This window comes from Sylvia atricapilla, chromosome 4 (genome assembly GCF_009819655.1).
Source record: "Sylvia atricapilla isolate bSylAtr1 chromosome 4, bSylAtr1.pri, whole genome shotgun sequence".
Lineage (NCBI taxonomy): Eukaryota > Metazoa > Chordata > Aves > Passeriformes > Sylviidae > Sylvia > Sylvia atricapilla.
In genome coordinates, this window is record NC_089143.1 from 37,484,363 (window position 1) to 37,500,051 (window position 15,689).

General features: G+C 40.8%; 1 protein-coding gene across 1 annotated transcript in view; it reads right to left on the bottom strand.

Annotated features, from left to right (window-relative positions):
- Nucleotides 1-426: 426 nt before the first annotated feature.
- The window catches only part of GALNTL6 (polypeptide N-acetylgalactosaminyltransferase like 6), a 431,613-nt gene continuing 416,350 nt past the window's right edge, over nucleotides 427-15,689 (bottom strand). Inside the window, exons 10-12 of the mRNA XM_066317598.1 lie at nucleotides 13,503-13,619; nucleotides 7,280-7,429; nucleotides 427-1,411 (exon numbers count right to left, since the gene is read on the bottom strand). Of these exons, the coding sequence (XP_066173695.1) occupies nucleotides 1,244-1,411; nucleotides 7,280-7,429; nucleotides 13,503-13,619 (435 nt within the window). The 3' untranslated portion in view covers nucleotides 427-1,243. The remainder of the gene's footprint in view (nucleotides 1,412-7,279; nucleotides 7,430-13,502; nucleotides 13,620-15,689) is intronic.

The window sequence follows — 15,689 nt, forward strand, 5'->3', positions numbered from 1 at the left end:
ACTACCAAAATAATGTAATGTGTGACTTGCTTGCAGTTCTTGTTTCCTCCCCCATGACATCTACAATATCATTCACTTGCCCACTCTAGAAAGTTCACATGATTTCCAAATAGATTTCAAAAACTCCGAAACCACCCAAGTGATTTGATGTCAATTTTTCTCTCCACTCCTCTGTGTCAGGAGCACTGCAAGATCTTTTAAGCTGCACTGCAGGGAGTCAACATCCTTTTATGTGATGGCAGCACACCAGTATTAATTTGACTAACCTAGTTTAGCATGCAGTATGCAATTATTTCCCACTCTCCTCCTGAATTTTTCCCCAGCCTATTTTCAATTTAATTTATATGTTGGTAAAGATTCTACCTTTAAAAAAGACAGATATTCCACAAGCCTTCCATTATGCTGCAGCTGCTGCTGTTATATTTGTCACTAAAAAAAAAACCCTCACCTTGTGTGACAATGGGATTTGAATCACAATTGCTAAATATATCATATATAGAAATTTGATTGCTTTGCTTTATTTTTCCTGAAGGGGGAAAATGTGAGGGCAGAACCATACAGTTTATTTCATGCTTCACTACAGTGTAATTCTAGACCCTAAGATTTCTACCATTCCTATTTTGGTAATGAATGGAATGTAAAAGGGAGGTATTTAAAATTAATTGCAGCAGTTCTGAGGGTTAAACCTGCTTAACCCAATCTTTTATTAAAAGAATGTCAACAGAACATATATCTTGTCTAGAGAATGCTGGGACATCATTATTCTTCTACCAGCATGTTTAATTCTAAAACCTGGGATTTCTTCAGGTTCCTGTAGGCATCATGCACACCATAAACCCATCCCAAATCAGAGTGTCTGTTCTGAGCTACTCACTACAGCAGGATTTGACCTGAGAAACTCTAGAGTTTTGTTTTATTTTATTAACTCGGAGTACTTTTAAACAGTTTTTAAACAAAGTTTTTCCCTTGACCAGCAAGGGAATTTTCAGCCTGAAGGTCTCAGCAGCATCCGGTGAGGCTCTGGGCCAAATTCTCCAGATACTGTATATCCACAAGGACAGCCTGCTGGCTCTTGCTGTGGCATTTTCTTAATCCTCAGAACAGATTTCCTGGATCTAGGAAATTTAATTCCTGACTCCTTTGACCCAGATGCTGGCAAAATTGTAGTCTGCAGTCTGTACGTAAATAGGTGTGTTCATTTTTTCCGTTTTTTTTTTTTTTTTTTTTTTTTTTTTTTTTCCTTCTAGGAATTGGCCTTGCTGTTAAATTTTTCTAAAACGGTCATATTAATATGTTCAAAAATCCACTGTTGAGTTTCAGATAAAGGATCACATCTGTTCATGAAAATCTTCTTCTCAGCTGGGTTGCAATCTATGCAGCTGCTGCTTACCGGATGGAACAAAGTTTTGTCCTACAGGAATGAAAAAAAAATAGAATTAAGTAGCAAATGCCAAATCATTGGAAGTGTTCTAATTTTACAGAACATGTATTAGAACAGCCCTTTTTGAAATGATTTTGTGGTCTCTGTGCACTAACCCTGTGTAATAACAACAGCTATTATTAGAAAGCTGTAGAGAATGGAGTGTTTTCTTCTCTTGGGCTATTATCCTTTATGAAAGTGGGGATTCAAGAAAGAGGGAGACATAATTTGGTCCTTGACTAACAACTGCATAATATACTGAAAAAAATATAATGTCTTTTAATATCCTTGCATACCATGTATTTGCTTGGAGCCCATTTAAACGTCTAAACCCGAAAAATGGATTTGTTTGGATTTTTTTCAGCAAAGTCTTGCTCTTGACAGTGTTGTGTTTCTTGGCAGGGGGAGCTGTAAAATCTTCAACTTGGTGAAGATATTAGAAATGAATTATTAACTGAAGTGGGGGACAGATGGACACAGGATTGATGTTCTCATCCCATTCAGTGCCTGTGGCCTTACTAAGACCAGCCACTGAAATACGCTCTCTCTCCTAATAAAATGGAAATCCTAACACTGATTTAGCTTCATATGGAGATTTTGGGAGGGTAAGCATGGATTAAGTTGCTTCAAAGAGCATATTTACGATGATTAGTTTTATTAATTTTACTTCACAAAACTGGAGTGAATATTAAGTAACCTGATGTGAATCTTTGTGAAAGCAGAAACTACTCAGTTGAGCAGGTGGTGAGTTGGGTAGTTTCAATATACTTAGTTCATGTAGGCAAGTGTTTTGAGAAAGACAGATGTGAGAGTCATTAGATGGTTTGAAAGCTTCCAGGGACTATACTGCATCTGTTGAAATAAATTTCAGATTACTCTTGGTAAACCATATTCAGGCTTTTCCCCTCCATGCTGATGATGCCCTGATGGTATTTTAATACTAATCCAGGACGTGCCTGCTTGCCCAGTTTTTGAGACACAAAAAATCCCTACTTGTCAAATTGCAATTGATTAAAAACTCAGGCAAGTACTCTGGGTGCTGAGCAACAATCATAAAACCTTCCCTTTAAAAACGCCCTGCATTCAAAACAAATGTACAGAAACAAACAGAAACAGCAGCTATTTAAAACTGCTTTGAAAAATAAAGGTTTTTTTTCCTTAATTTAGAAAGATTAAATTCATTGATTTGTGGTTTGTGAAGAAATGGTAAAGTACAATGCCTCTTTTTAAAATTAATATATGCGACGAAGAACCAAGTCAAAAGTACCTTGTGCTCTGGATGAGAGGGATGATATTACATTTGCCTTTCACACTGTTTTACCTTCAGCACTGGCCTTTCCCCAAAACCAGTGGATGAAGAACACACTGCCCCACCAGACTGAAATTCAGAGGGATGCCATCAAAACTGACAGGCACAAACCAAATAAGTAGAGACCTTTCTCTCATGTTCTACAAGGAGAGCAGGCAGGATACTTCAGCTTGCAAGAAGGGGGTAACTGTACTGTGTACAAAGGGCTACTGCGTCCCTGCTAGGATGAGGTGGACCTGCAAGAACTGCCAGGCACCCTATGGGGGTAGTGCAGGCACCCATCTGCACCTTGCCAGCACCTCCTGTACTAGTAAGAGCTTGATAGAGTGGCACTGCCCAAAACCAGGACACGGTGACTGTGCTGTGGCCACCCTGCTTGATGTGGGACTTTGAAGAAAGGGGGCATATGGTTTTCCTTGCAGTATAGGCATGAGGGCCAGCCATTAGGAAGCCAGAGCTGGAATACTAGAAGCTTTAATAAGATAGCTGGTACAAGAGGAAAGGAAACAGCTTCAGCACAAAAAGCTTGCTACAAAAAACACTCCAGCCTTTTCAGAAAGCCAGCAGTCTTTCTTAAAGAAATATCACAGGCAGGAAACTTTTGAGTGAAGCATTACTGGTGCTTTTAGTTAGAGAGTCTGGTTATTAGGAAAGAAGAGTGTCTTTTAGGAATAGAGACAGAGTTACCACTCTGGAAAAACTTCTGGCTGACTTAGCTATAGAGGCCTATTAATTTATCATCTCAAGCTTATGCTGATTTAAAGTCGAAGCCTGGTGGTCTTATCTTCCACTGCATTTCAGTGGAAACAGGTTCAGGACTTCAAGGGGTAACGGCTGCGTGCATTCCAGAGAAGAGCTTTACAAGAGAAATACATAAATTCCTCTTTACACCGGTATTGAGAAACCACAAGCACTCTTGTGGAGACAATTCTAACATCTGAAAACAGCAGATTTTTTTTTCCCTTCTGCATGAAGGAAAGCCTGAAGATTATTTGCAGAAGGCAAAACGCCTCCATACGATAATTGGTCTCGACAGTTCAGGGTGGTTGGTAATGACACACAGAGCCTTTCATTTCTTATAGGTCACTGCTGTAACTATGGCCAATGTCAAGAGCAACTGGAAGCCATTATCAGCTGTGGTAGTTTATCTGAAATTAGTTGGTAGCTCTAGTGCAGCTTCACCAGGACTGATGTCCATATGATAAAAGCCACTATGACTACTGACGTCTTTGTCTGTCTGAGGGAATAATCTAGGCACCTCCTGAGTGATGAGTGAACAGACTCTTACAGTTTGTCCCTGCAGCTGTCAGAGACCATGAGGAAACCCCCGTCTTCTGGGCACAGTTTTTGATGCTGTCAGACTAGCACCTATCATAATCACTAGGCTCAGGGTAAAATTACCATATAATGAAATTGATTTTGCACAATTGTTTCTTTTTAGAGACCTACTAAATCAGCCCTCTCTTGGATACTTCTACTCTACAAATAGCAGTAGTGGGCCTGTGGCACACAAATTGAATCATACTTTATCAGAATCAGTGCACTACCTGTCAATCCAGAATGACGCTACATTGAAAACCAGAGCCATATTCCTTCACTATGAGGAACAGAAATATGTAGGCACTGCTCATCATTGGCTTTGGCATGCTTAGGAATATCAGAGACAAAGAAATGGCTTTAGCTTGGGAAGCTAAAGCCATTCTCCCAAATATCTAATAATTACAGGTTATTTACATTCATCAATATAATATCTTACATTGCTCCAATATTGTGCCAATATTTTTTGTCCTGGCATTACTCACATTCTTCTCTTTACAACCCGCAGCAATGTTTGTGGTACTGCTTGGATTTATTCTGCTCCATTGCTTCTTATAGGGTTTTCTCAAAGGTATACTTGGCTGTAGACCAGTATTTCAGATTGGTCCTAAGAAAATTGATTACTTAATATTTCAGACTTATGAGACTTTCAAATAGCTGCCCAGATGTAGTTGAAGCAGTATGGGAATAAGAACAGCTTTTGACACGTTTATTAGTGGTGGTTTTGGCTTCATTTATCTGAGAAGAACGTGGTTTGCACGCTCTGAGACTGCACTGCAATGAGAAGCAAAGCACACATAATGGGGATAGGCTGTACATTTTTTCCAGAAGAGCACTCCTTACCCAAAGTAAAATATTAATGTATTCTACTTGCCACTAAAATATTTAAGCTGTTTTTTATTCACCAGGATCCAAAACCAGGTTGTTAAGATTTCTATGATACAAGAGTATGGAATCTGAAAATAGAGCCTGGCTTCAAATTGCATTTGCAGCACTTTGTAATCGCTTCACAGCCGTAACTTTTTATCAGTGGCTCAAGGATGTGAATGATCATGAGAAGAGACTCATCTTTAAATGAATAAAAACCTCTTATCTTCTAGTTTTATAGACATAATATGACAGCATGCTAAGAAATGCTTCATATTAGGCATCAGATATTGACAAGCAAGGTAATTTCTGCTAAAGCATGAGAGGAATTTTTGGCATGATGGATACATGACCATTAGGAAGCTACAGGGTCTGTAAGTGGTGCAGAGAATAGAACAGAGTAGCTGAGCTGCACTCTATTTTTTAAAAGGAAACACTTCTTTCTTAGCCACATTATTCTTCTTATTTATTTAGGGTGCAGATTCAGTAGCATACCGTTCCCTACGTAAAGGACCCTAGTACAGATCAGTTTTTGTTTTATAGGGGGGAAAACACTAAAAGTTCCATTGCCAAGATGCTTTCAAACTGGAAAAGGATTATATCACGTACAAGGTTTTTGGAGGTATAGCTGTACTACCAGAAATCTCTAATATAAATCTGCCCTTTATCTGAGGAAACAGACTACAGGAAACATTAAGAAATACTTATTGTGTAGCAAATTAAAGTTAAACTTAAAGAAAACCATGTCCATATAGTTCTGTTATTCCAATGCAGTTTCTTAACTTGAAGGTTTATGCAAATTGACCATCTTGCTTGTCAGGTTGGGATTACAGTTAAGAATGTGTCAGTACTTCCATCATAACAAAACTTTGTGGTGTTTCTGAGATGAAAATGCCTGTCTTGCATTGAGAATTTTTATATGAGCCCTGTCAGCCTCCTGGAAATTAAAAATGAAGCTGTGCAGAGAATTCAATAAAACTTACACTGTGTATTTTTTCAAAATGTCTTTTTTTTAGGTAACTGCTATATTCTGTCCTCATCAAAGGTGATGAGCCTTACAGAGTCGCTCCAGACCTGCATTTTGTCTTATGAACTGACTATATTAAGCAACAATGAAGTGCTAAAGGTACAAGCACTTTTTGATTTGCAGCTTGGCTAGGCAAAAAGATAAATTGGAAGGGTTTTGAAGCAGGAAGGGATTATTACAGCATTATAAAGTCAGATAGGCAGCAATACAGCCACCACAATTTATATCCTCTAAATATCTGCCCCACACAATCTAACTTTCTTACAAGTAATATCTCAGCATCAAAGGGATTACATTTCTGGAAAACCTTATAGTGGACCTTGATTTGCAACATAAATAAGGTAAAAAGCCACAAGCTAATAAGTAGGCACTCAGAAAAAAAGCATCAGGAGAAAGCTATTTTTAATGGCTCTGAATTAATTTTCTGCTATATATATATTTAAACTATAGAACAATATTGAGGTTTTTCTGGCAAAGACCAATTCCTGGTATTTTGGCCTCAGCTTAAACAAGGTGAAGGGAAAGGCACAATGGTCAAAGTAAACTGAACCATATATGAGAGAAATCTTCAGCACTCCAGAGAAATCCTTATGCTGAATGGAACACAGAGCTTATTAGTGAAATCTTTAATCAAGGCAACTTGCTGATAAACCATTAAAAAACCCTAACAACAACAACAGTAACAAATCAGTAGCATTACCAGGACTTTTTACCACAACTGAAGCTCTGACAGTTTCTGGCTTGACCTCCTGTTTCCAGTAATTTATAAAAACAGGCTGAAATTCAGCAGATCAAAGCAGTGTCTAAGCTGCTTATCTTTAGTTTATAAACTCCTGCCTCCTTTGGGCTTACAGCAGTGCTTTTAATATTGGGTGGGTTTGGTTTTTTGGGGTTTTTTTTTGGTACTTTTTGTTTGTTTGTTTGTTTTGGTTTTTGAGTGAGATTTTTCTGCCACTTATAATCTTTAAAATGTAGTAAAGTACATTTAACTCATGAGCAGAATGTCTTGCTGCTGTCACATTGGATGAAAATATTTCCAACACTGCCTCTGTTAAAATGACACAAGCATCTTGAAGTGCCAGAATGGCAAAACACCTTTCAGGGAACAGATCCAATACAGCCACCCTCTGAGCTGGATCAGATCCATTTTCATTTAAATTTGACCTAAATATCTGAATGCTCAAAAGGAACATATTCTAGAGATTTTTCCACAAATTTAAATTGGAACAGGATGCGGTGGATTTTAAACCACAACTTCTTTGATGCGAAAGCACAAGCCTGTGCTCAATACAGACTCAAGATGGTCTGAACCTCTGAGATGCCCCACAGTGACTCTGACCTTCCTATAGCTCCAGTGCTGGTTTCCCTTCATCCCGTGACAGTCATACAGTGTGACAGGGCTACTGTGCGAGATGGCATCGAAGCAGAACTTCCTGGTGTGAAGTGGCTCCCCAGGGCGGATGTCTTCTCTCCAGCCAAAGGTGAAGAGCTGGAAGAACAATCAGACAACACAGTGATATATTATTAGTGAAAAACGTTTAAAATAATACACAAAGCTTAATGCAGAATTCACTTTTCACATACCCCAGACGCCGGCTGAAGGAGGACCTGCCTCTGTACGATTCAGTGATGCCAACTGCCTTAATTAAAGTGCATCAGTGGTCATGTAGAATATACCCCAGGAAGGCACAGTCCCAATGTCAGGGAAGTAAAAAACTCTAATGACACAGTACTGCAGAGAGGAGAGGGGATATGCTGTATTAAAGCCTTTAGTTACCCCAGTTAAAGCAGCACCTGTGTGCACTAGGATTTCAGCCACCTAGGACTCAGAAAGCCACTGCCAGTGATGTTCCTTTAGCTCTCATTTGGGTCTGAACAAGCTGCCCAGAGAGATCTTCCCATCACAGCCCCTTTCCTATGTTTAATGAGCAGTTTCCTTCTGTTTATAGGAGACACTGTTATCATAGCCTCTCTCAACTGTCTTTCTTCCTCAAACAACACATGCTAAATGATCTTCATCTTTCTACTGTGAAACCTGTGAGCTACAGGCAGCTTGTCAAAGCCCTTTTTTCACTGCCTGAGAGGAGTCACGGAGGGTCACAGTTAATAGAGGAATCCTTCTCAATTAGACACCAGCTGTCTGAAGTGATGCTGTGACACTGCAGTCTTTCAATCATCAGATGAAGGTGACAGGTCTGACAGCATCAAATTTAAAGACGTGGAGTGCATTTTCCTTTCCATGGACCGATCCTTGCAGAAAAGAAGTTGCAGGCTGTAAATTACTACCTAGAAGCACTGTCAAGAGCTGTGAGGTTCTTTTCTCTCTTTTTTTTTTTTTTCTTTTCTTTTTTTGAGTGAGCGCTATTCTTTGGCTTTCTGCATGACTTTTGATTTGCCATAGGAAAAAAAAAAAGGAACGTAACACTGAGAAAGTGAAGCTCTTTTTAAATGAGCAAACTTTGCTAGTAGAAACTGTTCAGCTGAGATGGCTCATGTGGAACTGCACACAGGCTCGTTATCCAGAGAAGTAGCTCCCCATACTGAGTTCAGACTGTCTCCAGCATCTCATCTCTGCTTCCTCTTGGCCCTTATCTTGCACCCTGCTCCTCCAGTGTGTACATTCCCTGATAGAACCAGCTACAAATTGAAGTTTAATAAATATCATGGGGTTCTGATCCTGAACAATTCTGTAGTGGTTCCCAGGTTTTAACCTTTTCATTGCTATAGTTATCTTCTTTCCATGGTCTTCCTAAAAGAAACATCTCTTAAAATATTGCTTCTTCAATGCTGTACCACCCTCTGAATACCACACTTGAAAGGTTTTACTGTCTTTCTTGGCATGCAGGCCCTAAATACAAGCATATATATTTTTTTCCTGTGTCTTATTGTAAGCCCTTGTTCTCTCTGTTAGCTGCTATTACTCCCTATTTACATCTGCATTATAGGTTTTCTAGAGAGTGTTTTCTTAATCTGTCTCTGTATCCGGCTTATTTCTTCCATCTCCCAGAGTGCATTTATCTGCACAAAAATGTGGTGGGCAGCTTTAACCTCATTTTCAAAGCAATTTCTGCTTTTCAAAAGGTTAAATCTTTTCCCACTTTTATTCACGCTTCTTTGAAGCATCATCATGGACTCCCTACAATAACTTACCATTTCACAAGCAAACACAGAAGTAAGATTTGGTACAGAAAAAACTACACTGCTGTTTCTTCAGGAAAAGGGAAGCCTGAGACAATTTTCCTTTAACGAAAAGCCAGCAAAAGCCATTTTCTTCATCTTATCCTTTACCTTTCCACAGACATGCAATAAACCTAGAGTTCAAAGTGATGAATAACAAATACCTAGAGGAATAGTGTGGAACAGCGCTTCTGTGATATTCTCACTCTCACTGCTACTACTGCAGAGAGAGATCCTATTTTAGGACCATCCTCGTCTTTCCCAGTGGGTGGCTCACCATATTTCTCATTCTGTGCATGAGTGGTGAGCTGAGGGACCAATTCTTGCTGCTCCCTGGACCTTGGCCTAAGGACTACTACCCCATTGAATGCATCAGTACACCTGAAAGAGCTCAAGCCAGCCTTTAAATCAGATCATACTGATCCAGACTATCCCTTTGCTCTTTCTACTCCTCTGGTTTCTGAAGACTGCCAGGGCTGTGTCCTGTTTGCAGGTCAAGACATAATAACAGTAGGGGGGGTTTATTCCCTTCCACTGAAAACCAGGATCTATGTAATACTAGATCTCAATGTTTAGATGAGCTTAGATTCCTTTTCTTCCTTCTTTATCCTCCAGGTTTTTTTAAGACAGTTTTATTTTTAAATCAACAGGTATGTCTTCTCCTTAGGGGTATTATTATAAAACCAACCTTGTTAGGGAGAAGAGCTCAGTTTTAAGATTAAGAGAGAGAAGAGAAAAAAAATCAGAAAAAAAAAAGTTTATACTTCTCTATATACCATATTAGCATTAGGATCATGCAATTACAGACACAACATGAAGGTCTTTCCAATCTCATCATTTTAAGCTTTCCTCTTTCAAACAGCAATTTTCCCCTAATTAACACTGAATCTGGCCAATATAAATATTATCTCTCCACTGCTAATGTCCAACAATACTGGAGCCCAGAGTATGTAATGTTCTGCTCTGCCACCACTTGTCACTTTGGATTTCATTGTTCCTTTGTTAGGAACAAACTGTGTCAGATTTTACAAGAAATGGCCGAGTCTTTTTGTACCCTTTTTGTGCTTCATTCATTTCTGACTGCTTGTTGATTTGAAACAAGGCTGCACAAAATTCCCAGACACATTATTAATGAACAGCAGGCTGATTCTTCACCTGCAATGCATGGGTTGCTGTTCATTGTTTCCTGCTGGACCCAAGAAACACTCTGTCCTGGCTCAGTTGATCCTCATTCTTTTCCTTTGCCTTCTCTCACACCAGAGTCTGTAAAACACAGCCCCATCCCCTGCATTTGCAATCAAGCAACCCCTCAGCCCTTAGGCTTTGCCTTTTTATGTAGCCGAGCCCTGTCATCCAGCAACTGGGAAATACAGCTTTCCAGCTTCATTTATAATTGGCACAGGGCCTGAAGAATGATTGCCTGATAGAGCCATTGGCCTGGGACTGTCTACAGACAAAGGACCTTTTGATGCCATTAATGCTTTCCAGCCTGGCAACGTCGCTCAATTACTCACTGTCTGGCTGGGGTCCGTCAGCTGGTGCTGTGCTTTGACTGTGCCATTACACTTAAGGGGACAATATGTACCCCTATCCAAAGATGAAATGCCACATTTCAGAGCTGGCCTCTGAATTGAACTATACATCCAAGTAGAGAAGAAAGAGCTGGGCACTTGCTGAGCCGTATTAGAGATAGTGCCTATCCACCCATTCCCTGGCAAGGCTGGGGAACTTGTTAAGAGGCAGTGATACCTGCCATTTTTCTTTGCTGATGGTTATCGGTCCAGCAGAGCCTCAGTTTCCCCTGAAGCCAAAAGCTAGTTTTGGGCAGACAGAGATAGAAGAATGCAGTGCCATGACATATCCTCTCATCTATTTTCTTTGCCTCTGGTCCTTAATTTTGGGAAAATGTCCAGAAACCACAGTGACACAGCCTCACTTCTCACCTATCTCCTGTTTGCCAGAAAGTCTGCAAGCACTCCATGAATCTTTTGACTGTGGCTTGCCCAGCCCGGAGGTGGAAGGTTGTCTTCCTCTACCGGGGTCTGCTAAAGGGCTGTGCCCCTGGCACGATGGCTGAGACTGTCGGTGTTTAATTCCTGCCCTGGTAACATGACATGAATCAAGTGGCACAAAGGATCATCTCTCTCTGGCACTGATGCCTGTTGCACTAGTCACATTAAGCTACTACAGCTTGCCACTCTGTAAATTTATACCAGAAGTTACAAACGCAGCTCAGCATCAGTCCATGCTACTTGAAACATGACAATAAAATACTTGATACTTTAATTAATACTGGTAGTTTCTACAGGTGAACTCACAGGGGTGACAAATTCTGTGAGATATAAAGAAGGTAGAGGAGCTCTGGTGAGGCTGGCCTGGGGTTTGACGCCCCACAGACGAGTGTGACAGTAGCGCAGGGCTGGCCCTGAGGGGGTGAAGGCCGTGATGGGCACTGCCCGTGACGGGCGCTGCCCTGAGAGTGACAGGCCCCGAGGGTGTCAGGCCCGGAGGGTGTCAGGCCCCACGGGCGCTGCCCCGAGGGTGTCAGGCCCGGAGGGTGTCAGGCCCGGAGGGTGTCAGGCCCCACGGGCGCTGCCCCGAGAGTGTCAGGCCCGGAGGGTGTCAGGCCCCACGGGCGCTGCCCCGAGGGTGTCAGGCCCGGAGGGTGTCAGGCCCCACGGGCGCTGCCCCGAGGGCGGCGGTCCCGCGGCGGGCCCGTTGCGCTGGGCCGCGCTGCCCCCTGCCGCCCGCCTGCCGCACCGCAGCCGCACGGACGAGGAGCTCCCGGCAAGTTCGCCACGCACTCCGGGAGTTCCAGAGTGCCGTGCTCCCCACCAGCGAGGCTGAGACGATTCGTGCCGCACATGGGGCACACGCCGAGCACCGAAGTGCTTGAGGCTTCCCAGCTCTGCTTCTGGGATCTGAGGAGCTGGCTGTTTGAACTCCCGTCGTGCTAGCTTCACCTACTGATTCTAATGAAGTCACCGTGTGTCCTTAGCCCGGAGTAAGACCTTTAGAGCCAGTCTGATCCCGAACGCTGAGCACCCTGGAGTACGCTGAAACATGGATTCCTCCCTAACATCCTTTTCCTCTCCTGTCTTTTCCCCTTTGTTCCAGTTTTTTACTCTTTCAAAGGATATTTCAAGTCTCCCTTTGCTCTGCCAACATTCTTTTCTTCTCTCACCTTTTCATCCAACGTTTTTTACTATTTTCTCATATCTGCCAGGCTCAGCATTCCCCCCTCCCTTCTTGAGGAGGGTTTGGAGCTTGGCAGACTTTAAAGCCAGAGAACACTGTGATGGGTCTAGTCTGGACCATACAACCTCCTTCAATTAACTCCTTGAATTACTGTATGTCTTTCAGAAACAAAATGGAACGATATTTATCTAGTCTTCTTGGCACCTTATTCCTGTGCAGTATCTTTGGTAGCTATCCGAAGAAGTCTTTCAGCAACTTCCTTTTTTGCCATGTTGGCACTTACCTAAATTGAGATAATCCTTCAGCTTCTCGGTTTCATGCACTGGCAGCTCTCCTCCTGCATTTCTCAGTATCCTCAGAGCACAGTTTGTTCGACCTCAGCACTTCAAATACCCCTCAGAACTCCTCTCTCCTCAGCTTTTAAGTTTTCACAAAGTGTCATGTGTGACTGCCAGGTCAATTTTTCTCCTCAGCATTAGGAACTTTTACCAGTCTGGGACCTTTTCCTGTGAAAAACTCGCTCACTAAATTTGCTAATAAACGATTAGGTTGTACTTTTCATCCAGATTCTCCTTGTTCACACTGGCAAAACCCACGGCCTGTAAGTCATGATCCCTTTCTTATGGCACTCACAATCAGTAAAAACTGGAGCTCTTTTCCTCCATACTCCAGAGAACTAATAGTTTTCTACCTAACCAATCTAAATAAAAGCTTTTTTAGAGTCTTTATAATTCCTGGTCTTTTGAAATGCCTTTTTGGTTGCTTTTACCTATTTATCTCACTTATGCCTGATATTTGTTAAAAATATAACTGTGTATTGAGATAAAAGCATAAAAACAGACAATGACTGGAGCTGTAAAAGGCCTGGTACTATAGTTAAAATGTTTTTCAGGTAACTCAACCAAAACAAATGTGCTTTCATGACACAGTGGGGGAGAATGGGGGTCTCAAAAACCTCTCTGGGCATTGCAATTCCTTTTGGAAATGAAGACAGTCCAAGTGGCTGTTGGAATTTCTGATGTTATGATAATGAGTACTTTGTAAAAGCCATTAAGGTCAGTAAAAATTAAAAAATTATTACTACACTTCATTTCACCTTAAGAAAAAGAGAAGCTCTCAGAAAATGCTTAAAAACTGGGAAAGGGAAGCAACAATGCTACCCTGGTTTTCTCTTTCCATTAAAATACCTGTTCATGTGACCATGTTCGTTCTGAGCCATCCTTCACACAGATGTCCAGCCTCAGCTCAGTCCCCGTAGCTCCGTGTTTGCTGTCTACACACAGGTTGGCTGCCACGTTTCGAATCTGCAAAACCAAGCAGCAACATTAAACTGGGCAGCAGAATTGATCCCAGGTTAGGAGTTTAGCTTTGAAGAACTTGAGATTGACCATCAGTTACATAAAACTGGTAAGAATTATTTTTACAGGTTAGAGAGCCACGTCCTGGAATGAACTACTCTTTTTAGGAGCAGCTTCAGAAGAAGCAAAGTTTGAAATATTCTGCTTAACAAATGAAAGGTAGGTCTTATGAAATATCTTTACCAAAAAACCCACAAAAAACCAAAAAAACACAAAACACCAAAAACCAAACAAAAAAACCCCACCACTCCCACAAAAAAAAAAAAAAAGACACAAAAAACCCCCACAAAACCCCCAAAAAACCCAAACCAAACCCACCAAAACAAACAAACAAAAAAAAAAACCCTAAGAGAAAAGGAGTCTGAGAAGTTCGAAGCTTGTCTTACTGCTATGAGAACAAGAGAGATCAACAGTATTAGAAGGAACTGATTTCTGCATGAGTCTTTCCCAGGCACGGGAGCATTCAGCATGCATTAAAAATTCAGGCATGTCCTGCTCCAATCCATGCTCTTACTTTGACACAGTAACACCACTGTAGATAAGGTCACACATTACTCCCTGAAGTGCATAAAATTAAAAAGCACTTAACAAATCTGCACTGAAACTTAGGCTTTTAAAAAGTACTTAACAAATCTGTACTGAAACCTATGCTTACCCATGGAGGTTCCTCCTGCATGCCTGCTACAAACATTGCAGAGTAACTTGTTCTTAAAAGGAAAATCTTGTTCTTGAGGCTGAAGCAACTGAGTAATAATTAATCTGTGACTATCAATCATATCAGTTATATACTACTGCTGACATGTAGATTTTCTTGGAAACATTGGGTTGAAAACTAGATTTGCCCACTGCCAGCAAAATGATCAAAATCCTAACTTGGCGTTGCAAATCTGTGCACATTTGTCCTTAAGTACCTTAGCTGGACTAGTTAAAAATCCTTTAGACACCTCCATAATGAAAATGATTCCTTAAAAACACTTACCTTTTCAATGAGATAAACAGAAACTGACTAATCAAAGTGCATGGAAACACATACAAATTCTAAATGTCTAATGTAGAGAAAGCAGGTGCATATTTTGACATTCTGGATGCTACTTCAATCCTTTCTTAAAAGAAAGATAGATGCTGAATGGAAATATAATTGAGTAGTCATTTATGCTTTTTCATGAAAAAAAACTTGAGAAGTCACTACTGTTGCCACAATATGCCAGACAAATGTACACATTGCTAATGCATACCTCACACACACCCTAAGGATGGAAAACTCAGCATTGCACAAAATCTTGCAAGGAAGGGAAATCCTTGTGCATGCAAGACACATGCCAGAGATACTCTGCTCTTTTTTCTGATTCTGGAGGAGTGGGATCAAATCTTTTAACCACGATCAAGAAAGTTTTACACAGATGGGAAAGCAACAGGTAGTAAGAAAATATAAGAACTGTCACTCTCAAGAGGTGCATTTGTTTAGCTTAGAAAATTGCAGACTGGGCAAAAGATGGAGGAGCATCAGTTTGAACAACTGTCTCCAGAACCTTTGATCCTTCACCAGAACTCAGAGAAGCATTTAAAAAAAAAAACCAAAAAACTTTGGACTTGCCCAGTCCTAGGATGTTTTTTCTTTTTTCAGTATAATAAAAGTTGCTAAAGGTGAGGTAAAATACTAGCTGTTCATACACACAACCAGATACAGAAATCCAGCACTGGGCAGCCCCACAGTAACAAAGATAAAAGGTAATTAGTTCTCAACAACTTTCATTTTCATATCACCCAGCAAAAGAGGCAGGAAAGAATAATGAGAGGAATAGAATTTAATGTCATATTTTTAAAGTTTCATGTGAAATACCTTCTCCAAGTGTAAATTTTTGGAATGCTCAATCATTTCTCAATATATCCACTTAAATATCCATTGTGCAGATAAAAGATTTCTGGTCTAATAGAAAATTAAATGATACATCAGTTCAGTTCTTACAGCATGCAAGTTAATTAAAATGGAACTGCTAACAATTGCCATTAATAATT